Source organism: Hippoglossus hippoglossus, chromosome 7 (assembly GCF_009819705.1).
Source record: "Hippoglossus hippoglossus isolate fHipHip1 chromosome 7, fHipHip1.pri, whole genome shotgun sequence".
Lineage (NCBI taxonomy): Eukaryota > Metazoa > Chordata > Actinopteri > Pleuronectiformes > Pleuronectidae > Hippoglossus > Hippoglossus hippoglossus.
In genome coordinates, this window is record NC_047157.1 from 11,277,465 (window position 1) to 11,304,726 (window position 27,262).

The 27,262-nt window shown below is 40.1% G+C and overlaps 1 protein-coding gene, 1 long non-coding RNA gene and 2 other non-coding genes across 8 annotated transcripts in view; 3 read left to right on the top strand and 1 right to left on the bottom strand.

Moving 5' to 3' along the window:
* The first annotated feature begins 1,751 nt into the window (after positions 1–1,751).
* Positions 1,752–1,818, top strand: LOC117765451. Its single transcript, XR_004614600.1, has one exon. It is a non-coding gene; the product is annotated as a small nucleolar RNA SNORD78 (small nucleolar RNA).
* A 104-nt stretch (positions 1,819–1,922) lies between these two features.
* LOC117764832 lies at positions 1,923–2,380 on the top strand. Its single transcript, XR_004614457.1, has 2 exons — positions 1,923–2,195; positions 2,293–2,380. It is a non-coding gene; the product is annotated as an uncharacterized LOC117764832 (long non-coding RNA).
* Positions 2,000–2,072, top strand: LOC117765440. Its single transcript, XR_004614589.1, has one exon. It is a non-coding gene; the product is annotated as a small nucleolar RNA SNORD47 (small nucleolar RNA).
* A 5,358-nt stretch (positions 2,381–7,738) lies between the features above and the next one.
* The window catches only part of espn (espin), a 40,439-nt gene continuing 20,915 nt past the window's right edge, over positions 7,739–27,262 (bottom strand). For 2 of the 5 annotated variants that reach the window (XM_034590909.1, XM_034590908.1), the window contains exons 10-15: positions 26,338–26,569; positions 20,743–20,888; positions 19,699–20,082; positions 11,650–11,729; positions 10,805–10,824; positions 7,739–9,943 (exon numbers count right to left, since the gene is read on the bottom strand). In XM_034590909.1, the coding sequence (XP_034446800.1) occupies positions 9,720–9,943; positions 10,805–10,824; positions 11,650–11,729; positions 19,699–20,082; positions 20,743–20,888; positions 26,338–26,569 (1,086 nt within the window). In that variant the 3' untranslated portion in view covers positions 7,739–9,719. Of the gene's footprint in view, positions 9,944–10,803; positions 10,825–11,649; positions 11,730–19,698; positions 20,083–20,742; positions 20,889–26,337; positions 26,570–27,262 lie in introns of all 5 variants that reach the window. The other 3 variants (XM_034590912.1, XM_034590911.1, XM_034590910.1) reach the window with 2 other exon arrangements.

Below are 27,262 nucleotides of genomic sequence, written 5' to 3' on the forward strand. Positions count from 1 at the left end.
AAATAAGTCTCTTGAATAGATATGCTAGACCAAACAGGAAGCCCGCCATTTTGACTTTAGTGGCCATTTTCCACATTTTCCACATTTTTACTTTTAAGTACTTGTCGTAGGGCTTTCATCAGATCAACTTCAAATTGAGATGAGTGTCATCTAAACAAGATGGAGATAAAAACTAACTCAAAGATCGATTTTTCGTCACACGGTGTGACCGTGGCATGGCGTCAAACCGTGTAAACATTGAGGTGTGGCGAAGGATCATCCTTCGCCAAAGGAGACGATGTTGTCATAACTACAGTGTGCATTGTCCTATCACTGCCAAACTTCTGTCTCATGATCAGAGATCAAGCCTGAACAGCTCTATGTGTCAATATTTCCTCAGTGTCATAGCACCACCTACTGATTCACCATGAAACAGGAATTACTTTGTGAATCCACTCTGCATTATCCTACCGGACCCCAAATGCTGACCTATAATCACAATCCAGACCTGCACAGCTCCATATATTAATATTAGTGCAGGGTCATAGCGCCACCTACTGATCAGTGTGATAATTAAGCTGTTGTAACATTGTCCAATTGACACAAAATTGCTCATGCTACATCAGAGCCCCTTCTTCAACAGATATATTAGTATGTATGTAATAATAGTGATGGCGCCACCTACTGGCAACAGGAAGTAAGCTTTGTTTTACAACTATCATTCGATTTACATAAAATTTTCACAGTGGGGTGTGCTATTTGATAGCGTGGATCGTAATGAGCAATTAGCAGGCAAGGATCAACATCACATGACGGACGCAGGAAGTGAAGCGTTTGTCCTTGCCGCAGTGCGCAAAACGCATGCAACGTGGAGACGTGCACTTGTTCAATGATCGCTCTCTCCACTAACCGCAACAGGCTTCAAATTGCCTGTGCTCGGGCCCGTTAGTGCTACAACGTAGCCCTACTTCTAGTTGTTATCTAATAATGTTTGTGATTCTTTGTGAAGTTCCATCACCACTGACGAGTAGCACACTTCAATAACTTCACACAGCACCGAACTACAGGCAGGTTCATCACTTCATCATAATTGAAGCTGTTTTTACTTTACAGATCTAATGGGATCTTGGGCAGTTGGGTGCAGAAGATGTCACACAAACAATGTGAGTATGAAAATAAAAACTGTAGAACCTCAGTCCCAGATGACAAGTGGAGCTGGACACAAACATGCCCTTTAGCTATCAGCAGGTAGTTGTCAAGACTGAAACTGCTAGTTGGCTTTTTTCACTTTATATCAAATAAAAGGTATGTAGTTAGGCTAGAACTGCAGGATTTAATTGGGATACCTATTCATAATGTAAACTTATGTTGAGTGGAAATAAAAGTCAAATTGGAAAATGCATGAATTGGAGTAAATTCATTTACAACTGACACCAGCTCCATTTGCTGGTTGAACTCCACCTCATCTGGGTCTGAGCAAGCAGCTCTGGTTCATTAGTTGGGAACTTGGTTGGTTTTAGTGAACCTCATGATCCCTGTAGTCTGACCTTGTGATGACTAGATGACGACTGACTTGAAACCATGGAGTCTTGTTATATTAGCTCTATCTGATTTGGTCAACGTAGAAAGCTTCACCCCATGTATGTTGTGCATACTCATCTTATGCTGTTCTGTCGTCTGCAGGTTCTGATCGCTCTCTGAGATCCGACTGAACGGCCAAGACAAGGTTGACTGAGGTGAGAATTCAGAGAATTGCAAAATGGCTTTTGCTGGTTCAGTGATGTCTTTAACAAATGTCTGACCTGAACTTGTAATGTGGACAACATTGTTGCTGAGTAACCTGCAAACTTGAAGCTTAATAGACCAATCACTGACTTGTAATAAGGGTATTTCTGTCTCTTCTCCAGGAAAAGGCTGCATCTCTTGGGCTGACCATGGTAAGTATTTCAAAGTCTATGACAAAGTGCCAATGTTGGTTTGATAGAAAATATTGACATGAAAATCTGCTTAAATGGACCACTACCTGTGATGACAAGATTCTGCCAAATGATATCTCTTGATTATACCTTACCGTTCCATATTTCTCTGAGGTTGTGGTCTAAAAAAAATGTTTTGTTACTTGATACCTGGTTTTATTTTAAAAGACTTGTTTCTTTCCACAGAAAGCAGATGTAATGTCCTCTGGCCCTCAGACAGCCTGATGTTTTACTCTAAAGGTAAGTACAAGCCTGCTAGAGTACAATATCTGAGTCGTGATGATATCAAATAGATTTTATTGTTCTGGATATTAAAACAAAGCTGCCTCTTTTTCAGATTCTGTGGTATTGTGGCGACCGGAGTTTGACCTGCAGACAATTTAATATCTCTTGGCAAATGTGTTTTCAACATTGTTGCAATAAAATACTCAAAACGAAATATTGATGTTGTTTTTTTGGAAAAATATGGAAATTGTGTTTTAAAGTATAATTGACTCAACTACAAAGCTGGTCAGTGATTGGAAGTCTTCATTGTGCCAGAAATCAATGATAAAATGCAATGTGATTGCAAAAATGTAAACAAGACTCATTTTAACTTAAGTAGGTTTCTTAAGTCAGTTTGTAGGGATTATGCAAAACCTCAACTGATAGCCATGAAATAGTGTGGGGTCAGGCATGTCTCAAAGAACCCGTTACATTTGTGTGGATCTGGGGTATTTGATATAACGTTAGGAAGTTTTTTTGCCTCTTACTGATCTCAAAAAAATTTGGCTATGGGGTAATTTGTCTGATGTGTGGGAAATGAGATTATTTTTTTTATATTGAATGTGCTTAGTTTTTAATCAGTTACAACCTAAGCCTTAAGCTCATCTATTGAATGGGCCTTGTTTTTCTGTTTAATTTTCATGTGCACTTTCAGGTTCCAGCTTTCAATTATAAAATTAGACATGGCAAGAAATCAACAGCATGAACAAATGCGTGATTCTTAAACTCTTCAAGCTAACAGCTACTCATAATGAACCCAACATTAAATCAAGGTCAAATAAAGACAGTAGGCAAACTGATCCCTTTTTTTTATTGCGGAGAAAATTTCTTGAGCACGTGCTCGTCTCTAGACTTCTGAGGACACACATTGACATGATTCATTCTCTAACCTTTACCATTGCAACTAAATACCTAACCTGAATCTACTTATAGCCCAAATCTACCTCTAACTCTAAAATCAAGTCTTAACCCTCAAACAACCCATTGACTGTGAGGACCAGGCAAAACCGCCCCACAATGATGAATTGAACCAAGATGGGCCATTATAACTAGATAGACACACACACACACACACACACAGAGCTATGCTTCAGACTTTACCTTGACTTCCATTCATAATGGACAGCCTAACGTAATCCTTCTACCTTAACCTGACAACAATCCACATCTGATCTTTAACCTTAACCAGGAACACAGAAATGAAGTTTGGCCTCATCAGGACTGAGCTTTGGTCCCGTCAGGTCTACTGGTCCTGACAAGGTCAATGTTTATACTGGAAAAGACCTACAAATTTGTACACACACAAAATCACATATTGATTAACAGACATTTTCTGAGATAAGATTGTATGTGTGTGGGTGTATTAGCTTAAAAAATATGTTCCAGTAAAAAACATACAGGAGTGAGAACTACCATTAAGGCAGTTTTAGTATTTCAGCCGGTGTTTATGTGTCATTTCGCTGAGCAGTGTTTCACTTCGCCCACCCTTGTGGTCTATTTGCGGGTGGCAACCGACATCAAGGTGCATTAGCGCCACCTACTGTTTAAATCACGATGGTTGACAAAGATTAAAATAAAAGAATTGTGACGAAAAGAAGAAAGAAAATTCACATAAAAGAAAATAAATCACTACAAAGGCATGAAGTTGATTGTGTGGTTTTATTCTAATTAGACATCAAAGCCGTGTGAGAGGTATATAGGCCGTGTGAAAGGTATATAGGCACACACAGCTTCATCACTTCAGTCACATTAACCTATTGTGAGGAGCACTTGGCTAAAATCTTTGCGTGATTACAGAGATTAACACTTTGTTTCTAAAGATTTTAACATTTTGCCGAAACGGACATCAGCTTCCCTGGATCAAACCTAAGTAAGTTGATATTTTTCCAGCTGACACTTGTTGAATTAAGCAGATTAAGTATGTTATTACAATGTTGTTACAATTTGAGCTTGATGGGAGTAAAACGTTGAGAAAGGATATTTTCATGTGTCATTAGTAGTTTTATCTTCTATATATTTTACTTAGTGTACAATGTGGGCATGATTTTGAATCGTGAACAATAAATATGTAGATATAGTGTTAGGAGTATAGTAATAGAAGAGAGAAATATTTATCGGCCTGTAATGAATCTTTGATTGAAGCAGTACTTTTAGTATTGGCTGATTTTCAAGATTAAAACGACTGAGGTTGATGAACTGGCTGTAAACATTTCTGCTACATACATGGGAACTGTCTGTTTGTGTGAGAGCATACGTGGCTTTGTGTCTAACTTCCTTCTTTTCTATTCTCCTGACAAGTGTGAAAAATCAACAGGAGAACTATTCTGTCACCATGTCTCAAAACAGTGAGTTAGAAATCAGTGTAGGAGACCTGATCCCCTCCCCCACTACACAGTACCAGGCACAGACAATCCTGGGCAATGGCGTCTATGGAGTGGTCATCCAATGCAGGAATGTGACCACTGATGAAACGGTGGCTTTAAAAATGATCAAAAGCATGGAAAACATTGACTGCGCCAAGGAAGAGGAGGTCACCCTTCAAGCCATGAAGGCGCTCCACTCAGACAGGTTCAACATCGTCAGATTCAACGAGTCATTCACCTACAAGGGACATTACTGTCTTGTGTTTGAGCACCTGGATATGGATCTGCAGAAATTCAAGCAGATCAGCCCGGGTCAACACCTTCAGCTGAAGCAGATCCGCCCCATTCTACAGCAGGTTTGTTTTTTAAACTCAAGCTCTTACACTAACTGCTTTGTAGGGTGAAGGGTAAACTTGGTCGCTAAAATGTGTCTGTTATAGTTGTTGTTGAGGAAATAACTCTGTAGCTCATGATTATTATTATGTTTTTCACGATTTCAGCTGGCTACATCCTTGGAATTTCTGAACAGTGCAGGGATCATTCATGCAGATTTGAAGCCAGATAACATCATGTTGGTGGATCATGTCAGGAAGCCACTCAAAGTTAAAGTCATTGACTTTGGTTTAGCCTTCGATGATCCTGAGGAACAGATCGGTGATCTCCTCCAGCCTTTGTGGTACAGGTAGGTAACTGACAGCACATCTGTATACCTGGGACAGCTGTGTTTGCTGTAATTAATTAGACAAGACCTGTACGCTGGCATGTCAGGTTTATGTCTCAGAAAGGGACAGTAACATATTGACAGTAACAAGGAGTTTAGTACATTTTAAAACCTCAGTAATATGTTTGTGTTTCTTATCCTAAGATCTCCTGAGGTTCTGTATAAAGAGCCTTTCAGCGGGGCCATCGATGTATGGTCTCTCGGCTGTATTGCTGCTGAGCTGTCTACGGGCAGACCACTGTTCCCAGCCTCTAATGAGAATGAATTGGTCAGTATCTGCACTTAAATCACAACAAACACGTACAGTTCTGCCGTGATGTTTGTGTATTTTTAAATCCACACACTTGATTATTATAGTGAGAGGGTTTCCAGTAGAAGTTCACTGATTTCTACTATTTTACTAATGAGACAAATCAGAGACACTTCATCCATATGTCTCAGTAATAGAAGTGCACCTGATGTACATGATCAACAATGTAAACTTGAAGTTAACTAACTCTCACAATGTTGTGTTTTCTCCACAGATGAGGCAATTTGCGTTTGCAATTAGAGATCCAGAGCATGAAGGAAACTTCCTACCTCATGCGTTCTGGCCAAGACGCTGGATGGAAGCCAGATTTATGGTAAGAAAGTAGTTTACAACCACTTAGCTGGCTCCACTAGCTCACTAATTATGGTGTCTTTCCTTCAGTCTGTGTTTCTTTCCCCTGTGCCATCCACTGCAAACTATCTCAATGAAACAATTCTTCATTTCAGTCAATAGTTTCAATTCTCGTTTGTGATCAACAGCCTGGATGAATTTATAACAGCACAACGTTTTCATAATCCAAACACGAGGACATGTAACAATGTTGGTTTTCCTCATCTTGTTAAAGGGGACTCATCCGCTCTGGGTAGAAGAGGTCCAAGCTGAACACTGTGACCTGCAGTGCTTTTTGGACCTAATGACTCAGATGCTGATGATGAGTCAGTTAAGAAGAATTACCCCCAGCAGAATTCTGCAGCATCCTTTCATCACGATGAGCCACCTTCAGGGTTCATACAGAAACAGCCTCTAGTAAGTTTGTGCTTAGATGGTCTGTGTAAGTCTGTGCTGATAGACATGGGTAAAAAATATCTGAGATATAAGGTGATTAAGGTGTTTGGCTCAGCAGTTTCATTTGTCTTCCAGTGCGAAGTCATGTAAGGATCTGATGGACATCTGTCAGGATCTGAGCTCTGACGATGGAGGACATGGAGACCAGGTGATCCTTCAAATGTCCCTGAATGAGGACGCCTCCAGCAGCACTGCCAGCCCAGCCAAGGAGCGCAGCCCTGCTGGGATGACAGATGAGAAGCATTCAAAAATGAATGCAAAGCGTGGCAACAGGTGAGTGTTTGAAATATCTTCCTGTCTTGATCATTTTATATTGTAGAAGAACAGTTCAACATTTTGGTAAATATTCTTGTTTTTTGCTCAGAGTTTAATGGGAAGAATGATAAAACTCTCATTAACTATGGATCTGCAGCCAAGTGCAGTTTAGAATGTGCATTTTTAGAAATGTCAAATCACTGCTTTAAGATCAAGAATTAAATTATTTTCTTATCCACATCACAGACCAGAAGACTCCCAAGCAATGGTGAGAAGGAGTGAACGACTGGCAGCCATTCGAGGCACAAGTGGGCAAACGGGCCCAATCAGGTGCCAGAGGAGGAGAAAAAGACACAATCCCACAGCCAATGGCAACCCCCGACAAAGAAGACAAACGTGAGCCTCAGAAACAGACGGACCTTGTGAGAGGCCACAAAATGTCAGAAGCTGAGGGACGAAGAGGAGGTGCCAGTGTTGGACAAAACGTGACGGACACAGGAAGTGAAGCGTTTGTCCTTGGCGCAGTGCGCAAAATGCATGCAACGTGGAGACGTGCACTTGTTCAATGATCGCTCTCTCCACTAACCGCAACAGGCTTCAAACTGCCTGTGCTCGGGCCCGTTAGTGCTACAACGTAGCCCTAGTTAAATATTTAAATGGAAGCGGTACTGTAGCGCCGTCAAGTGGTAACCACAACATACAAACAACAATATCAACAGTATTTACAAACTTTTAAAATTTGTGGTGTCTTATTTAAATTATTCATTTAAAGCAGTAACCATGGAAACTGTTCTGCCTGATGCAACATTTAGTCTGTGGCACATTTTCTGTTGTATTTAGTTTATTTTAAATCTTATTCTGACATTTTATTCCCCCGGACCTCTGACATGTGATTGGACATTCTTGTACGTCTCTGACTCTGAGTTGAATTCAGTTTGCTTGATCTCAATGTCTCTAATGAAAACTTTACATTAATCCAGGTATGATTTATTCATGAGCTTCATTGTTGTACGACTCATGGATTTGATCGTACACGTGTTTCTGTTGGTGACAACACAAGCACATTCTGAACCGTTGATTACAGATTTATTTTCTTCATTTTTAATGGTCTGAAAATATAATTACACATGAATTAGCCAACATCCTATTCAAGCAAGGCTGAGACATGTAATATAATGGAAACAACGAAATGACAAAGTTCTGAGAGGGTCACTATATACAGAGATTTTATATATATATATATGTATATAATAAAATGGCGATGACATTCACATCATTTTCATTTTTAACATCATATATGGCATCCGATGAAAGTGAATTTGAATATTTCCAAATGATTCCCTAGCTAGGATCATGCATATATACGCTCCATAACCTACATTTGTAAACATAGAGAATAATTTCCATCATGTGGGAATATCAATGTGTCGTATTCAGAAAGACGCACTCATGGTCGTGAGTTTACTTTAAATGTCAGTACACAGCGTAATGCTTTGCTAACGTTTCAAATCTGCATGTCTCCTCAGTTCTGTCACAAATATTCATCTCAGATTTTCCACATTTTCATACAATGTTGCACCAATGTCCATAAATGTGAGAATCCTGTTAATCCTGTTGTCCTCAAACACCTGGAACTGTACAGACCATGGAAATAAGATGTAGGATATTCAACTTGGTATTCGTGTCAGATCAGTCATGTAAAATCATTAGCGAGAGATGTCTAGAGTTAATTATGGAGTTTGTATGATCTTCGATTACTATATTTATGATCAGATGTTTGACCTAAGATGTCGTGTTGAGTATTGAAACTGGACTCTTCACACTAGTGGCGGCGGATTATTACTTACACACTGACATGAAACTGACAGGATATAAGGACAAGTTCCATTCTGGTGTTGCTGATGTTTCTGGCTGACAGAGAGCGCTGAGTAAGCAGATCTGCTCATCAAAGATTCATCCTCCAGGTTAGTGGGACAAAGGGCAGAACAGCACACAGGACAAACTGATGCCTTTTCTCTGCCTTTGCAATATTCAGGTTTTGCACAGAGACGTCTACTCTCTTGTCAAATATGCATGTATACTTTTTAAAAATTTTATTTAGAAAAGGCCATGCTTTCCAATAGAAACCAGCAGGATTGTATTCACACATTGATGTGTGTCTTTGTTAAAAATCCAGGGCCCTGGGGTCCAATGTGCCTAATAAAACATCACAACATGCTCGATACACATTCTGCAACACATGCACACAACATTTCACATTCATGATCACAATAGCTTAACATTTAGGTCACATATAGAAAAATTAAATCGAAACATTGCAGCTTTTTTTTCTGAGTGACAATTAATAAAATTTGATTTGCACAGCTACATAATCTCTTTTTTCTTTCATTACTTAAAATAGGATATACAGTTTATCAATATTCCAAATCCACAGAGAAGCTGTTCTAAAGAAACCGATTAGTTTGAGCTGTGTTAAGATTACGACTGTGGCAGTAGAACGAAGCAGATTAGAAAAAGCTTCTACAAGTTTGATAAAAAAAATATATCTAATGACTAAGTGTATAACGTGATAAAGATGTGATACTGTCTAGATACACAATGCATTAGCTGCTCTGAGGTGATATAAGCCTTTGCTGAGGATGTCCATCCATTCTGTTATGAAGCTACAGTACCTGTCCAAGCTTTACTTAACAGTGAGTGGGGCTAATAGAGGGAAAATATTAATGCAATAACAGGCTTTTTCCCCCCATGGCAAAATGACCTTTTCAATCTATCACACGCCTCTTAAATCTCCTACTGTATGTAAAATAGCTTCTATTGATTTGCAGAAAATAATCCAATGGAAAGATACTACAGTTAATGATTACTTGAGGCAGGAGAATCACAGCCGAGAGTTTGTGTTTAGGTTACATTCAGTGGGAGGTGGAGGGGTACGCTGCTATGTTTCATCAGAGCTGAGCCTCGGAGCCCCTGTGGACAGCAGCAACCACAACACGGCTCCTGTGTGTCTGGAGGTTGCCTGTCCAGTACAGGGTGCAGGGGGAGGCTTACAGAAGGGGAGGCATTCAGTGAAGGCCTTGGAGTGAGCGTGTGAGGGTGGGGGGGTGCTGCAGGGCAGAGGAGGGGGCGATGACCCAGTTCACTGTTTGGCTGTATCCCCTTTCTTTAAGATAATCTGCCGCTGCCAGGGGGCCAGCTTGGTCTCGTCGTAGCCGAGGGTCCGCAGCCGCTCCTGCTCCGTCTTCTCCTCTACCGCCTTGGCCTGTTTGACCTTCTCCTCTACTTTTCTAAGCCACCAAAGGAAAGTTAAAAAACAAAACAGTTAGAATCATACGGGAAACGTCCACAATCAATTCATTCATCTTCTACCTTGTATTCACATATATTCATTTGGTATTTGCTTCTGTCCAAAGCATTTCTACAAATGTGATGAATCTACTAAGAAGACATTATTGCAAATCTCGCACAAAACCAGTTGATATAATAGAAAATGATATATATACAAACATAAAATGTGAGTGACAATATAAATACAGTTGGTAAGTAGCTACTCGTTGGTGACTATGACCGGGCCTTTGCTGTTAGAGCCCTGAAACTCTTCTTAAACATTTTTATCACAAAGCTTTTCATGAATGTTTGACATATCCTGTGGATTGTGTCTGACTTCATTTTATTCACTCATGATTTATGAACTGATTTTCTTTCTGCTGTTCTATTCACCTCCACTTTGTCTTTCTGTGAAGTACAGAAACACAGTGGTGCGTTAGCATGAGCACTAGTGTAGCTAATGCTAGTTCGCTCAACGTTAAGCGCAAATAAAGGCTAACAGTGAGATTTTTGCAGTCCAGCTGTTTTATTTGTTAATGTGAGTATTTTAGTTTAAAATAAAACAAGCACCTCATTCTTAAGGAAGCGGAATAGTGTACAGGTTGTAGTTACAAAATCACTGCACTTTTTCTCACTGTGTACAGAGCATTTTCCTCATAGTTTTTTATCCCCAGCTTAGTTAGTATCTAGTTTTAACTACTTTATCTCACAATCAGAGTTTCATCAATTGATGATTTTCTGAGGAGTGGCCATCTTTTCATTAAACACATTTACAAGATGCTATGTAAACATTTCTATGTGTAGTACAATGTGTTTTCTTACCTTTTTTGTTCCCTGTCACATCAGGAGAACGGAAACACAAGAAGAAAAGGAGTAAATATCGTGCACGGCAAAAACAAGTTATTACACAAGTTTTAAAACAATGTTGATGCACAATTATATAGCAATAAAATGCTATTATTGTTGTAAGTTCTGGCTTGGGGTAGGGTTACATATACATACATATATACATCGGTTCAGTTAAGGATGTTTCATTGTACAACACAAATGAACTAAAGCTGTAAACTGTGATCGAAACCTCTAACTTGGTGCATTATTAAAAATATGTGTGTGTGTGTGTGTGTGTGTGTGTGTGTGTGTGTGTGTGTGTGTGTGTGTGTGTGTGTGTGTGTCTGTGTCTGCTCATCTCTGTCGATCTTCACACACAAACTGACGATCCCATATATTTAGTTATTAATTGATGGTGACTGGTTATGAATCTGGATCGTTCCTGTCACTTTAACACTGATGTCCTGGCTGTGTGTGTCTCGTATTTTGTGTAGCAAGTGAACTGAGTGTGCACAAAATGTTGGACTTTTTTCAATGTGTTCAAATGTATGTCTCATAAACTATCGAGTGAATCAATTTCAGTTCTGTTCAGATCCTAATAACTTCTGATTAGTGTTGGTGTTTATTGTTAAAGTGTAACGTGAGTGGGCCGCCACACACAAGGTTGTGTAGAATAGCCTCTTGGAGTCCAAACTCATATAATGTCAGAACAGATCGTCTACAATAGAAGAAAATTAAAAAGCTTGGCACTAACATATACAAACATAATCTTCCCCCACTGACTCAACACATATGGGACAAGAGGAGATGTAAACAGCACAACACAGATTTGTTACTCACTTCTCTTCGTCCATTTTCTTCTTCATCATGTCTCTCCTCCAGGCTGGCATCGAGGCCAGGCGCGCCGTCTCCTCTTCTACCTGTAGACGGACAGAGGGGAGAGACAGATTGGGGCCCACACCAGTTGGTAAAGGATTGTAATAGTAACAGCAGCCCAACAAAACTGAAGAGAAATGTTAAGTGAAATTTAAGCTGTCTGTCAAATAAGAATTGTTTATACATGGTGAGGGTAAGAAATAACCAAAACATTTAATGCACACTGCACATGTTTGAAACTACTCGTTTCAGTTTTTGAATAATGTACATACGCAAACAAATAAACATATGACTTAATAAACCTTCTCAATGACACTGGAGTTAATTGGAATTTTCTGTATTACTTTTAAAAATAGAGTGGCACTCAGTAGAGCACATACTGTACCTCCGCTGGGGCTGGGCGATATGACTTCAAGTCAATATCAGGATTATTTCAAACTTTTACCTCGATTACGATAAATGAACAATTATTTTATGCCACCCTCCCCCCACAGGATCGTGATCTGCGTGTCATGTGAAGTCTTGTGTTGTGGGTACCAGTTGAACTGTGTGTGCGCAAAATGTTGGACCTTTTTTCAATGTGGTTGAATACGTGTCTAAAAACTCTAGAGTGAATCAAACAAACACAAAGTAAACTTCAGTAGTGTGTGTGTCCTAATAACTCCTGATTAGTGTTGGTGTTTATTGTTAACGGGTGAAGAGAGCGCAGATCAGCGGGGGAGTGAGGAGGGAGGACCTGCAGCAGGGTAATACAGCACTGAACATAGTGGTAACCTGACAAATCATGAACATTGGGGAAAGTACAATTAACTCAATGTTAAAGAAAGTGGAAAAGAAAATCCGGGATCCACCCCCTGATCCTGATCCTCATACCAAAGTTCTTCTCTGACCCATACCACAGTTCAATAAGTTTCCTGGTAAACAGTCTAGAAGTTTTTGCATAATCCTGCTAACTAACTGACAGTCAAACAAACACAGATGAAAACAACCCCCTTGGTTCAGGTAATGAATCAAAGGTGGGATTGAGGTGTTTCCGTGTCACATGAGATCTCTCTAAATGTTGGAGAAAGTGATAAACACCTGCTTACAGAGAAAACTAATCAAATGTTAGTCCACCCATTAGTTCAACCTACACATTCATTCTCAAATGTCACATTTTTTGTCAAACAGCCTTTGTGGAAGACCTATAGGACTAAATGCTGAATATACATGTCTCATACTTGCATGCATGACTTACAACAGCAAACAACTCACAATAGGTAGGTACTCTTCTCCTGTGTCTTTGAGTTAAAATAAAGCCTTTTCAATGGACAGGACTTTGTTCCTTACAGGACATTCCCTTTGGACTGTGCACTCACACAGTAACTGGATCCTTTACTCTCTTTCAGCCTGTAATCGGAGGTGCAGCGACCAGAGGGCAGCCATCTTGGATATCTCATCTTCACCTGAGAAGATACATTATCCTTTCTGCGTTCCTTTAACTGAAGCATTTCACTTGCCCTGGCAGACCCAAATCCAGGTAAGATTATCTACACAGTGCATTTTTAATGATTCCCCTGGGAATTACAGAGCAAGAAAAAAAAAATCGAAAGAAAAAATATTTTTTTCCCGAAACTATTTTTTCTTCATTGACGTGAAAATAGTCAACAGTCCCTTGGTTTAACCTTTTAAATTGGTTACATAGGCCAACAATATGGTACCTAGGTTGCACTGATTCAGTGATGACATAGATTCACCATACCTTAGTCTAATTTAGGAAAAAATGTTACTCTGTCATATCCCCTAAATGCAGCTTATCAGTTTGACATGCAGTCAAACCAGTTAAACCAATAGGTACTTAGAGTCACAAGCTACATGCAGCAATGCATATGTTTAACCAGTGACATTTTTTACCTCTGGTCTGGTTAATGTCACTATTGTGCGCTGTTCATTTAACATGCATTGCATCACACACACTTAACACGCATAAATATGTCACTATCAAACCCTCCACACTATCCATCCACAGCAGGGAACAGCATTAGTGAATGCACTTGATAAGAATCAAACCTGTGACCTTCTGTACCTAAATTAAAAGATTGGAGCGCCATGTAACTTTTATTTCTGAACGTAATCACTGCTGTCGGAAATATGAACAGCCTGTTGCTTTAAGATTGAAACTTGTTTCCAATAAATACTACAACAACTAACAGGTAAAGGTAAAACTTCAGTTAATTTTCAGCCACATTCATCTGGTTTAAAGGCAATTTGACATTAATAAGTAAGACAGATGCTTTATTCTTCAAATATGAGTTGTTATGTGCTGCGTTTTTATGAAGTAATACTGCTACTAAATGTCAGAAGAATACCTCAGTGGTAACTATAAGCCAATTGTATTTTGGGTCACTTTTCTAATCTGAAAGATGTGGGTCTGGGACAAAGTTGAATATAAAATGTTCATACCTTAGGATAAATCTAATTTGAATCAATCATAAACAGCAGGGTAATACCTATTTTGTACTGGTTAGATAACTGTATAAAAGACACACTGTATATAGGCCTGTATGGTCTGGAGACCTGTTGAAGTGGACGGAGAATTCAAATAACAGTACAGTTATATCAGGATTAGCAGTATCTCTTTAATTAATGGACAATTTTAATTTGTTTTTATTTGTTCTTTTGCTAATCCTCCTCATGACTTGGACTTAGTACCTTGACTAGACATAACTTACACTGTATAACTCCATTGTCACCTCACACTCTTTGGTGTGCTGGTTACATTCATCAAATCGGACACAAATGCTTTACATAAATACAAATCTATAAATATACCTTTAAGTTTACCAGCTGACTCCCTTCCTTTCTGGGCTGGGAGTTGATCAAGGTTCTCTGTAACCTCCTTATGGCTCCTGTAAGCCACGGATAGCATGACAGCGGGTGGCGCTAAGAGGGTTATTTGAAGGTAATCTCGATGCTGCACAGGCACTTTGAGAAGTCTGTGGTTCTTGACGGCTACGAATGTCGCAGTGGAGGATTACACATAAAAGAGTTTGGTGTTTGAAAGTGGTACAAGGGCTGATTGTTTGGATTTTCTCCAAGATAGAAAACAACATGTTAGGACATATATTAATTTGGATTTACATCCAGTCTGGTAAATTAAATGTTTATCACGAGAGTAACCCCCAACAGTTAGTGTAGAATTATGTAGGAAAGAACTACTGACATTTTATAATCACAAAAAATGTCAACAAACTTTATTTCTAACAGCAATGTAGAAATCAAATAATAAAAGACCACAAATTAAATTAAAATCACAACAATTGGAGTAACAAAATGATGGGATTAATTTGATATCTAAGTCACAGGAATTATTCCATTTGATATTAATTTGTAATTGTCAAGTTCTGAAGTACTAATGTTAAAAGTAACAAAGGGCCTTGCATTTACCGCAGTGCTAATCTTTGCCATGTATACTGAAAGGCACACATTGTATTGTCAAACAAGGGGCGATTTGTGACCCACTAAGTAACTTAAACTCCCACAAAGCAACTGAAGACCTAGATTCATTGAATTTGAGTCAAGCAACAAAGTGAACTTTAAAGTAATAATACCACTTAATCAAACCGTCACCATTTCATCTCTAGCAGCTGTAGAAGCTCTGAGTTGAATTGTGAAGCGATTGCTTGCCTTTCTGAGGTGGTGATCTCAACAGGAAATGCAATGTGAATAATTCAAGCCAAGTTATGTGCTTCATTAAACAGACAATCAAAAATATGAATGATAAACAATGCACTTGGCATTTGCAATGGCAAATCTTCAGCTTTAAAAACTTGCTTTCCCATAAGCAGTGTGCCATGGCAATTGAGCCTGCTAGATTCAAAAAGCTCTCGGTTCGACCCACTTCAAAATGAAATGTGTGTCTTTTGACATCACACTCTATCTTTTCATCCACTTAGGGCAAATGCAAATGAAAAAGTCAGCACAGCTAAGTGGATGCTCTTTGCTTCGCTGTAGTTAAGTCCCTTATGTTGTCTAAACGCGAATACACCAGCTTAGTTTCCTCCCTCAGCATACTCCACCGTGCACATCCGTTTTTCCTGGTCCTGTTCTTCTCTCTTTGGTCGTACAGGTGAACTGGGCTGTTAGTCCAGCCCAAATCCAGAGATGTTAAATATCAAAAAGCTCAGCTTCCTTTTCTTTCCAAAAAGCAAAGCTTCGGTCAATGTATCTGATGATCTCTTCATTGCTGAACTCTTTTAGCTCATAAATAAGTTTAATTGAGTCTCCATTAAGTTCATCTCTTGGTGGAAGTTTATCAACATGAGATTCCTCTATGATTTTAACAGTAACAGGTGGAATATCTTTCACTGGATCTACTCCTGAGCTTTCTGTTGTGTCCTGTGTTGTCTCAGCTTTTGCTGTTGTGTCAGCTTGTTGTACAATTTCAGTTGTCGAGCTCTGTATATGATCCTGGACTGAACTATTTCCGTTAGAATCCACCGTCTCACTTGATGACATCTGCTCACTGGATTTCACATCCCCCTGAGCGTTGTCCTCCGTTGAGGTTTTCAGGGTTCTCTGCTCTACACACTGGCCATTATTAGAAAAACCGTCCTGGGTTGCAGCAGGTGATGATGGTAGCCCATCTGATGGGTTGGGTGGGGCAGGTAGCGCAGGTGGAGTAGACTGTGTATTTGGAAGCGGAGGTGCAGGATGGGTTGGTGGCGGAGGAGGTGGAGGATGCGAAGGTGGGGGAGGAAGTGATTCCTGGGTTGCCATGATGGGCGTTTCAGGAGACATACAATATAGAGAAGCTGTCATTACACCTCCCCCCTCATCACAGTCTCCAAAATACTTCAACTTTATGTCTTCAAAACCGTCGGGCCAGTCTCGCTTCCCTCTCTCAATTTCTTCCATGACCTCCTTGTGAAACTGCCGTATAATCTCCCATTTATGGCTTCCGAGACGGTCAAACATCTCATAGCACAAAAGGTGGCGGAATTTGCGCTCACTGCGAGACATGTTCATCTCCAGCAACTGGAAGTATCCAAGCATGAAAAGGTCAAGGGTTAGGCTTTCATAACTCACAGGTGACCCATTGATGTGTGGCAAGAAGTGCTCTGGCCAGTAGATCATCTGGGCACGACTCAGCCTGCGGATCTGGCGTGTGGGCACTTGACTCATGATTGTCCTCCAGTGGCCGATCAGATTCCCTACTACCTGCTTCGACTTCATGAAAAGGAGGAGTTTGTCATCTTCACTGTGTATCTCCGTACCAATCTGTGCACTGAATTGGTTGTAGTCCTCCCAGCCCACATCTAAATTTCCTCTCCTGCTTGCATATTTAGTCCGATAACACTCCGAGATTGTGTACTTGCGCCAGTGTTCGAGGAACAAGAATACGATCCTCTCTTTCCTCATTTCAATGCATTCCTGGACATAGCTTAGATCTGTCTGCACCTCCAAGGTTCTTGTTAGTTGGCCATTATTTAAAATAGGGTCTGCAGAAAGAACCTGATTGAACTGTTCAATGTTAGTTGGAGCCATTATCTCATGAGGGGCATACGTCTGAGGAGCATGAGATGCAATGATAACGGGTTCTTCAACCATTTGTAAGACTGATTCCTCCACTGAGGGTAAATGTCCATTGCTATTAGATTCAAGGACTGTAGCAGAGGAACAAGGGACAGCTTCCTGAATTGTCTCTGGAGCATGGTTAGACTCGCTGACCATAGGGAGTGATCTCTTACGTTTGTATACCCTATTTGCTTTGTTGTCTACACACTGTGACTGATCCTGAATTTCATAATTGGCCTTGAGGTTCTTCACCGAAACTCCACACTGCTTTATCTCGTTCTCCACGTCCTCTCTCGTTGAGAAGGACTGAGACCGTCCAATAAATCCAGCACCAGCTGATCCTGCTGTTTCAGACTGACCTGTGCTCAAACTCCTTGCCTCTTCCTGAGAATATACTGGACAGATAAGATCCAAGATATCTATCTCTTTTCCCCCCAGCGTGGCAAGAAGAATGGCCATACTCTTGAGCAGTGTGGAAATCTTACTGCACCAGGCTGGAAGATCTTCAGCTTGGCCATGCACCTGCTTTGGATTAACTGAGAAGTGCCCTTGGTGGAGGGCAGCAGAAACTGGTAGGAGCTGGTGCAGCTCATGCTCTAATTCTTCCAGCTCCCTCTCGACTTCTGACACCTTGTGCATGACCTGGAGGTTCTCAATTTGCTTCTCAATACGATTTAGGTCAGCCTCTGTCATCAGTTCCCCAAATGGGCCCAAAATGGCATTGTGGATGTGGGAGTAGTGCCATTCCTGAGGCTGGTAGTGTCCACTTGCCGCAAACTAAATCAGAGGTCAAAGGAGACCAGAAGACAAGAAACAGGGGAAGGAGGGAAGGTTTCTTCAGCTCTAACTTCCTGGTGTGAATACATGCTTCAGTGCAAGTCCATCCTCACACACAGGTTTTACATGGATTTAGTGGTGCAATGGCACTGCCTCATTAAAATGGATAAATCTTCCTTCATTTATTTTGAGTGAAAGAACATTAAAAGCTACTATTTATATAGTAGATATGTAGAATTTAGATGAAAGTTACAATATTATATTATGTATGTTTAGGCATTTGACACTGAGACATTTTAACATCTATATTTGCTCAATCTTCTAGTTTTCCCCTAGTTTTCTTTCTTTTCTTTTCAGTTTTTCATGTTTAAAGAGTGACTTTGTACACGCTGAGAATTTTGTTTATACTGATATCAAGCAGGTGATAATTTCATCTTGCTGCATTTCATCTTGCTGCATCATGTTTGGGTCTGCAACCCAAACATGATGTCACACTGCAGTGTGACATCACTGTCTGGTACTGGCACAAGTGCAGCTGACAGACACACTTCAGTCCACACCCAACAGTGACAGGAAAATACTGTCACTAAAGGTGCATGAGTTGAAACTGTCAACCGAGAGAGGTCAATGCAGCTATGTTTTTCTGAATGATGTAGAATTACTAAGGTCGTGATCTGCTTTCCAAAAAATGTATACAAATAATGTACATTTTCTATGAAGTATTTTGCAACTTTAACAGTAATGAACAAATGTAGTTGGTCAAATTATCAATATTCTTTCATTATTGTTATTATTACAGGTTGACCTGTAGTGTGAATGGGTCCGGCATCAAACCACTGAATCGGCATGTAACAACTTGAAGCCGCAAAACTCCCATCAAACACCAGCCCACACTGTGTCCGTACGCCAAGTGTGTTAATGATGTGATGGGCACTGTAGCCAAGTATTCATTTCACTGCAATCCAAAAACTATGTTCAATAAATATAAAAAGTAAACATGCAAAAAAAACAAAAAACTAAATTAGTGAGCACATGTCTACAGTCAGAGCGAACTACGTCCAATATAATCTCAAGCGATTGGTAAAAATGTGTTATTTACAGTGGATATTTAAATACTTTGTGTTCAGATTAGTTTCATACTTCTAATGATGCCACTGCATCTACACATACAAAGTTATTGTGAAAGTCCTCTTGGCTTTAAGACTGTTCAGATTGGTACACAGTGACTATTGAACTTTAAAATTGGGAGATGCCACATGATCAAAATTAGAAAGACATTTCAGTATTTGACTGAAACCATGGGTAACTTAGGCCCTTGCATTTGTTTTGATGATGAGAATAACCGAGGTTGTGGCAATTAACGTGCAAAAATGTTCAAAAAGCAGTAAGCCCCTAATTGCGGCACCCTCAAATTACTGGCTGACTAACAGGTCTAAAAAACCTAAACATATGTCATGCATGAATATTAAAAACATACTAATACAACCTTGTTGTTCAAAATCACAAAAGACCACACTCAAATCCAAACGCCTGTTATCCCCTTTGTGGTGGCAATTATTTAAAATTCACTGAAGCCATCAAGTTTACAGAGCATTTCAAATTTAAGAACCACAAATGGGGATAGCTAAGACACAACAAAATATCTAGAACCTTAGTGAAGCCTTGCAGCACCATGCCTACCTTGCGCTTGTGCTCGTCCTCCTCTTGGATCTTGACCTGAAGCTTCCGCACCATCACCTGCCTCTTCCATTCAGGTATTGCTTTTCCCTGTTCATCATGAGTAGGCACTAGCGCCTCCACGTCAGCAAGGCTCGTCTTCCGTCCCGACTCTGCTCCTGCGGGGCCACCGCCACCACCACTGTTCCCATTGATCACAGAGTTAGAGGGCAGTTGCTCGTAGCTCGCAGAGGTCGATATGGTTCTGCCAGATCCAGAGCCTGTAGGACTAGGACTGGGACTTGGGGTGGTGGGTGGGGAGGTGACAGGCGTATTGGATGGTGGAGGAGACGATGGTTTGGCTGGTGGGCTAGATGTGCGTGTCTCTGGTGGAGATGAAGCGTTACCCTGGAGGAAAATAAGAACAAAGATACACAGAGAAACATGGGTCTTAAGCAACCGCAGGCGTTACCAAGCATTGCTGGGCACATTTAATGTCACATGATGTAGAGGATTCATTTGATTACGATACATGAACTAGTTTCCTGAGAGGGGTGATCTATCTTTTAATCATCCTTTACTGAGCTGAAGGTTAATGCTACATTTTGTGTAGACCATGCTGATCACATTGCCTCTTCATGAAGTACCAGTTACTCCTTGGCCTTAAGAGACCAATGACAATCATAATGGTTATGCACCATTTAGAAGGACTTATACAGTATGTTTTGCAAAAGTATTGCAGGTGGTGTTTTTCTTTGCAGATCATCTAATGGCTCTAGTTGGTCTTGTGTCACATTGTCAACCATGTGCACAGTTTACAAAGTTATGAAAACTTAGCAATGCAGTATATATTTATCTAAAATGTCTATAGATCTACTTGCCCCTTTGATTGTTTTGCTCCATTTCTGTCTCTTTCGCATTAATTTCAACTCAGTTTGCCTTTTCTTGATATAAATGGGGGCAGAGTGACTTCAAATCCACAAGTAATGGCAAAAACCGAGCCTACATTTCTAAAAGTGGATGTTACATAAATGTATCATCAGTAGTGGACGACGGCTGTGGACCTACATTGTTGCCCGTGGGTCCACTGTTGGAGAAGACAGTGGTGTAGCCTTTAGTGTGAGGTGTGGGCTTCAGGTTCTTTCCTGCTTTGATCTCTGCCAGCAGCTCCGAGTTGTCGCCAGTGGGGGACATCATGTTGAAAGATTTTGTACCTGCAGACAAAAGGAGAGAGCAGAAAAGTGAAACCAGGTAGACAGAAAGAAGGAATGGAGTGAGAGAGAGGGAGAGGGAGACTCACTGAAGAAGAAGGAGTGAGAGAGGGGTTGGGTGGCATTTCAGTGTTAAATATTTCATCCGATCAGGCAGGTAACAATGCTGACCTGGAGCAGATTGGACAGTCATGGGAGGTCACTGCGGTGTGCTGAGCCACTGTCTCATGGATACGTTCAATGTTTCTTTTTAGATTTGTTTAGTTTCATTATGTTATTTACTTCTCTACCTCTTATATTCCTCTGAAATTGAACATCTTTGGATTAATCAAAATGATCGACCAGCTAGCAAACAACAGAATACACTGAAAAAAGAGAATTGTTCACCAACTTGGAAAAAATACCACAATTGGATTAAGTTCTCAAATTAAAGTTATCAATTGTGTGACTTGATAAATTTAAGTTTAACAAACTGTAATCATTTGTTTGGTACCTGTTGATGTAATTGAAATGACATTTTTAAGTTGGTCTAATAATTGTCTTATTTTATTGTACTTCTAACCATTTACAATGCAGGAACATCATTTTCTCTCTGCCACCTGTTTTGTTGCTGTTGTCTCACTGAGTATCTGAGCTTCCTCAATTATGCTCAGATGTGTCGGTGGTTTTTATTTTAATGACCACCGCACTGTCTGTTTACTGCCCAATTAACTGGGTTTCACAAATCATGCCATTACTGAACATACACTGCTCTTTAAGTGTTTTATTGCTGTCCTGCCATTGGGCAGCAGGTGGAACATGAACGACACAATTGGATATTTGGCCAACAAAGTATAATACATAGATTGTAAAAAAAAAAGGTGTCCAAATGAAGGATTTACAGCTAAATTGATGGTACTGACTTTGCAAATAAACCAGTGAGAATTTGGCACAACAGGCAACTGTTGCATCAGTCCACGGTTGCATTGAGCCAGGATTAGATGGGGAGGAGCAATTCAAAATCATTTCACTACAGTGAGTCCAAAGAGAGGCGGCGCACAATCTCGGTCTAGTTTTGCCCTATTTTAATATACACAGTTAAGCTACAGCTGAGCTTTCATCTTCTAAAAAAGGAGGTTAATGGAAAAATCTATACATTCTGCTTCCATGGATCCTAATCTGCTTATAGTGAAGAATGAGCAATTTAAGACAGATTTCAACTCTAACCTCTAATGCTACAACAGAGGAACTTTGTTTTCATAGGACAGATCAAATTCAAGAAATTTGAAATGTCAATCAGGCAAAGTAGTGCTGTCATGTGAGGCCACATGAATGTATAAATCAGCAACATTTCAGAATGGTGATAGTATATCATGACGAACCCTATACAAATATATACAAAGAGCAAAACAATTGTAATGTAGAAAAATATGGAACAATGACAACGTAGCTCTTATTTTAGCATTATTCATAAAACTAACTTCTAACTTTTATATGTACTGTAAAATATTCAGATCAAACGTGTATATCAAACATTATAGCAGCTACACATTTATTTTTACATTTACATTTCACACATACATACACCAGGATCTAACAGCTACAGTACCTCACCTGTTTGAATGTGAACCTCCAAAGAATTGAATTTCTTCAATGCCTCATTGATCTCTCATCTTTGGGGAATAAAGTCCACTCGTAAAAATGTTCCCTGTAGAGGCGACCACAATGGGGTCTTGCAGGACATAGAGCTGTGCTAGCCTGCCACCCCTCCTCACTCTCACTCGCTCTCCCTTTCTCTCTCTCTCTCTCTCTGTCTCTCTCTCTCTCTCTCTCTCTCTCTCTCTCTCTCTCTCTAACTCTCTCTCTGTGTGTGTGTGTCAGTGTGGCTCTCTCTCTCTCTCTCTCTCTCGGGGAGGAGAGACCAGCTTTCTATTAAAGAACCATCATCACTGTTGGGGGAAATCTAAAGGAATCACCAGTAACTGAAAGTGACAGCGAGCCAATGACAAGCCGGGCCAGGAATTAACACACATGCGCACGCGCGCACTTGGACAGATTCAGTCAGCTGCATACTCGCACGCACGCACACACACACACACACAGACACGCAAAGTTACCCTTCAATCCCCAGCTCGTTAGTCCACCCTACTGGACCAGTCCGCTCCACAATAAACCTCACACACAACTGATTCACAAATGCATTGATGACAAGCATACAGTCTCGCCTCACATTTACTGGATTACAGAGAGGGAGAGAGTGAACAACTTCCATTACACATTATACAATCCATTATATCTATAAGCACTTGTACACACTCACACCTTTGCAGGTAAAAAGGTTGCAGATAAAAGAACTGTTGAACCCTGACACACTTTTAGAGCATGTGACAGCTCCTTCAATGCTCAGTCAGCAAGTTATATCGTTTAGTTAATCTTCATTGCCAGATGAATTGCGTGAGAGCAAAGTGTTGTAAAACTATTATTGCATGAAATATAATTGCATCGAGAAAGTGCAACTGAAACTATAGGCATTATAAAGAGCCTACCTTCTGCCAGGCCCCTGAGTATCCACAGTTAGAAGACTGGAAAGTTAAACTGCACTCAAGTGGGTGAGCTCACACCAGTTTCAATACACCTTCATATGCATGTGTTTCTGAAGTCAAAGGCTATGTATGTGTGTGAGTTAAATTCTGTTTGGGCTAGGGGTGTGTACTGAGCAGCTCTGTCACAGTGAATGTAGAGGTGGGTGGAGCTGTGACAGGTCATGAGATTATTTGACAAATGGCCTCTCATGACATCACAACGTCTTTTGCTCTGGGTTAAAACTTAAAGAGCAGCCAAGCTGCTGCTTCTGTTGACAGTGGTGCTGTCGTAAAGCAGTCAGATATAGCTGTGTTCTGTAAATGTCTCGTAATAAAAGTAGGATCCACTCTATCCTGTTAATCAGTGCAGAACAATAGTTTTAGACCTCTAACCATTACAGTCCTGCAGCATTTAAAATCTGCCACCTGGTGTGTTGCCTCCGTCTCAATAAGCATCTGAGCTTTAAACTCATCTTGAGCTCTCAGATGTGTTGGTGGTTTTTAATTTTACAACCACCTAACTGCCTGTTTATAACCTTGTTAATGCTATAGAACTAATCATATAATTAGAGAGCACTAGCTCCTCTTTAGTGCTTAACGTAAAGATGCGTCCTGTACAATATAAAAACTGCAATCCTCTTCCCTCTGATCAATAGAAAACAATAGAGCTTTGAACCTTTCACGATGTGGAAACAGCATTTTCTCTTTGCCACCTGTGTTGTTGCTGTTGTCTCACTATCTGAGCTTCTTCTTCAGCACTTGGATGTGTTGATTGTTTTTAATTTTATGACCACCCAACTACCTGTTTATTACCTGATTAACGGAGCAGCACAAATCATGCCATTACTGAACATACACTGCTCTTTAAGTGTTTCATTGCTGTCCTGCCATTAGGCAGCAGGTGGAACATAAATTAATGACACAATGGGATATTTAGCAAACAAAGTGTAAAACATAGATTGTAAAAAGATGCCTTAATTAAGGATTTACAGCTTAATTAATGTAACGATTTAGCTGAAATACTTTGAACACCTTCTTTTAAGGAAACAAATGGACGAAATATTTCTTACTGTAAATTACTTGAATACTGTATCTTGTAATTTGTTGTCCACTAGAAGTAATTATTACTGTGATGGCCATTTTTATATTTATATATATATATAAACACAGAACATTATATGTTGTACTTGGAACATGATTAAATTTAGCCACAGTTTAGATGTATCCGATGGGTTGTTTGTTGAAGGTAATTGTGGTGTTCACTTGTTGACTTAATGGTGATTTAGCTTCTTCCTGTAGGGGTTGTTCTTTTGTCTGCTGAGCCATGCTGTATGTCAGGCTATCTACACGGTTCTATTTATTTTGTACAAAGGGGCTTTTTCTCCTATTGGAAATGAAAACCCACCACTTCCAGTGAAATATTTTTTTTAGAAGAACAACTTGTTGCTTTAACAAGCTGGATACACAAGTTGATTCGATGCTGTTCGATATAGGTCAACGACACACTGTCAAAAGACTTCTATGGTCTTATAATCCTGTAAGGAATGTGTGGAGGCCTGTGGTTAAATGTGATGTATAAGCTGAAACTGAATGAACTGATTTAGTTGAAAGACTGCTTGGCAGTCTGTACTTACTCTTCATCTGTCTTAGTGCCACTCCCTCAGCTTGAGAGGCGGATATAGCCCCACCTTGACGAAGCAGCAGTGAGGAAAAACCATGGCATGCAAAAAGAAATCAAACAAACCAAAAAACATGGAGAGAAACAAGTGGAAATAGATAAGGTGAAAGAGGGAACATGTAGATAGAAGAGATGTATATTAAAGGGTTAATAGGGGTTGAAAAGATTAGACTCAGAAAGACAAACACTTGACAAACAGCTAAACATTTTATAAATATGAAGTAGATCAGTTATGTATCATATCTCCTCACTGCACAATGCATCAGCATTCTATCGATATATACTGGACTTTTTTTTAGAATTCTATTGATTAAGATTTTATTGCAATAATTATTGAGTTATTGTTCAGCCTTTTTTTTTTGGACGTCCGAGCACCAGTTACACAGACCCAATGTTTTTGGATGATTTATTTATTTGAGGTTGGCTAAACAAAGTTATGTAGATTTCTTATGTGTCCTTCACACCAATGAGCTGAATTGGCTTTTATTTATTATATAATTTATTGTTTTTACTATTGACTGATTATCTATTAGTTAGAACAGGGAACAATGTTTTTCTGTAAATTCTTTTGTGGTATGTCGGTAAGAAACGGTGAATCGAAATAAATTTGAGCAGGGATCACTGATTCTATGACATGTAGCCTACTAAAGATGTTCTAAAAATGTTTACAAACCTTTTTAATCCTCAAATCTCGTTGGGCGAATTTTTGAATGAATTTTTGTATTTTGGTCAAACTGCCACATTTCACCCCATTATTCTTCGGCCTTGCACTTTTTCAAGATTCACGGTCTCCTTTACATTTAATTTTAACCACTTAACAAAAACACAATATTTCACAGTTAAAATGTCCCTGTATCTAAAACAAGCTTGTTCACTGTCGGACAGCAGCATCCAGGACAACAGGGCACTTAAGGAAATGGCTGAACACTAAACCAGTTGTCAGGGTAATCTAAACCCAACATCATTAATTTATAATCTGTTATTTAGGATGCGAGGGTCAGACTCAACTCATCTGTTCCCAACGATATTAACATGTGCCCATGATCATTTTATGAATTGTTGAACAATGTTCATGAGAAAAAATAAGCATTAATGTGTTGTCTTCTTTTTTTCAGATTGTGAATATATGTTTAGTCTTGGAAAACAAGTAGGAAATAAAGGGAAACAAAAAAAAATGAAAGAATGGAAGGAGAAATCTTTAAGGAACACTCACTTCCTGATGAGGAAGATGGGCGTCGCTGGTTGGTGGAGCTGGAACCGGCGTTATTCTGGCTGGTTGGCATCTCTGGGGGCAGTGGAGGAGGTGGAGGGGGGGTTGGCGTTGGGTTGCTTGGGGGAAGAGGCGGTGGAGGTGGTGGAGGTGGGGGCGGGACCGACTCCTCTGTGGTGCCATTCTCAGAGCTGTGGGCGGGGCTGTCGTTTGGCTCCTCCAATAACACAGAGCCCTGGAAAGAGGGAGCGACGGGGGCAGAATTAGTCCGTCATGTTTTATACCCATTCACTTGTTGTAGTAACCCCTGCTGGCTCTCTACTAGCAACCACATTAATTGTATTTCTCTGTTGTCCCCTGTCTGGTCCCTGCTAACAGGGATGAGACAGGTGCACCATGTGGTTCACTTTAAAAAACACTTGAATGTTGATGATTAATTAAAATCCCAAATCTTAATTGTTTTGCTCCTATTAATTATTGTGATTTTTGCATTTCATTGGCCAGCGTTTATATTATTAAAACATAAACATTATTGATTTTTTTATTTTATTCACACGTTAAAAACAAATAAATCAACAGTGACATTGAGTTGGTTTCCCTGCTTGCATTGGCCTGCCAGCTCACACTCCTGCTGGGCTGAGCAATCATTAAATTCTTGCACAGCGACTGTCGGCTGTGACAGATGTACACGGCACAATAGAAGCCCCTTCCCTCTGCTTCCTGCCGTCTTTAATCAACCCATAAAGACATAATACCCTGTTGCTAATAATGACGCTAATATGACCTAATCTCCTGGGGGAAATTCACAGGGAAAACTGTGAGAAGGCGCCATCTGTCACTGCAAGTGATAGTGCTTTAACCCCCACGCCCTCCACTCCCCCAGCGTGCACGCGTCTGACACACTCTGAAGCGTGCCATAACCCCCCCC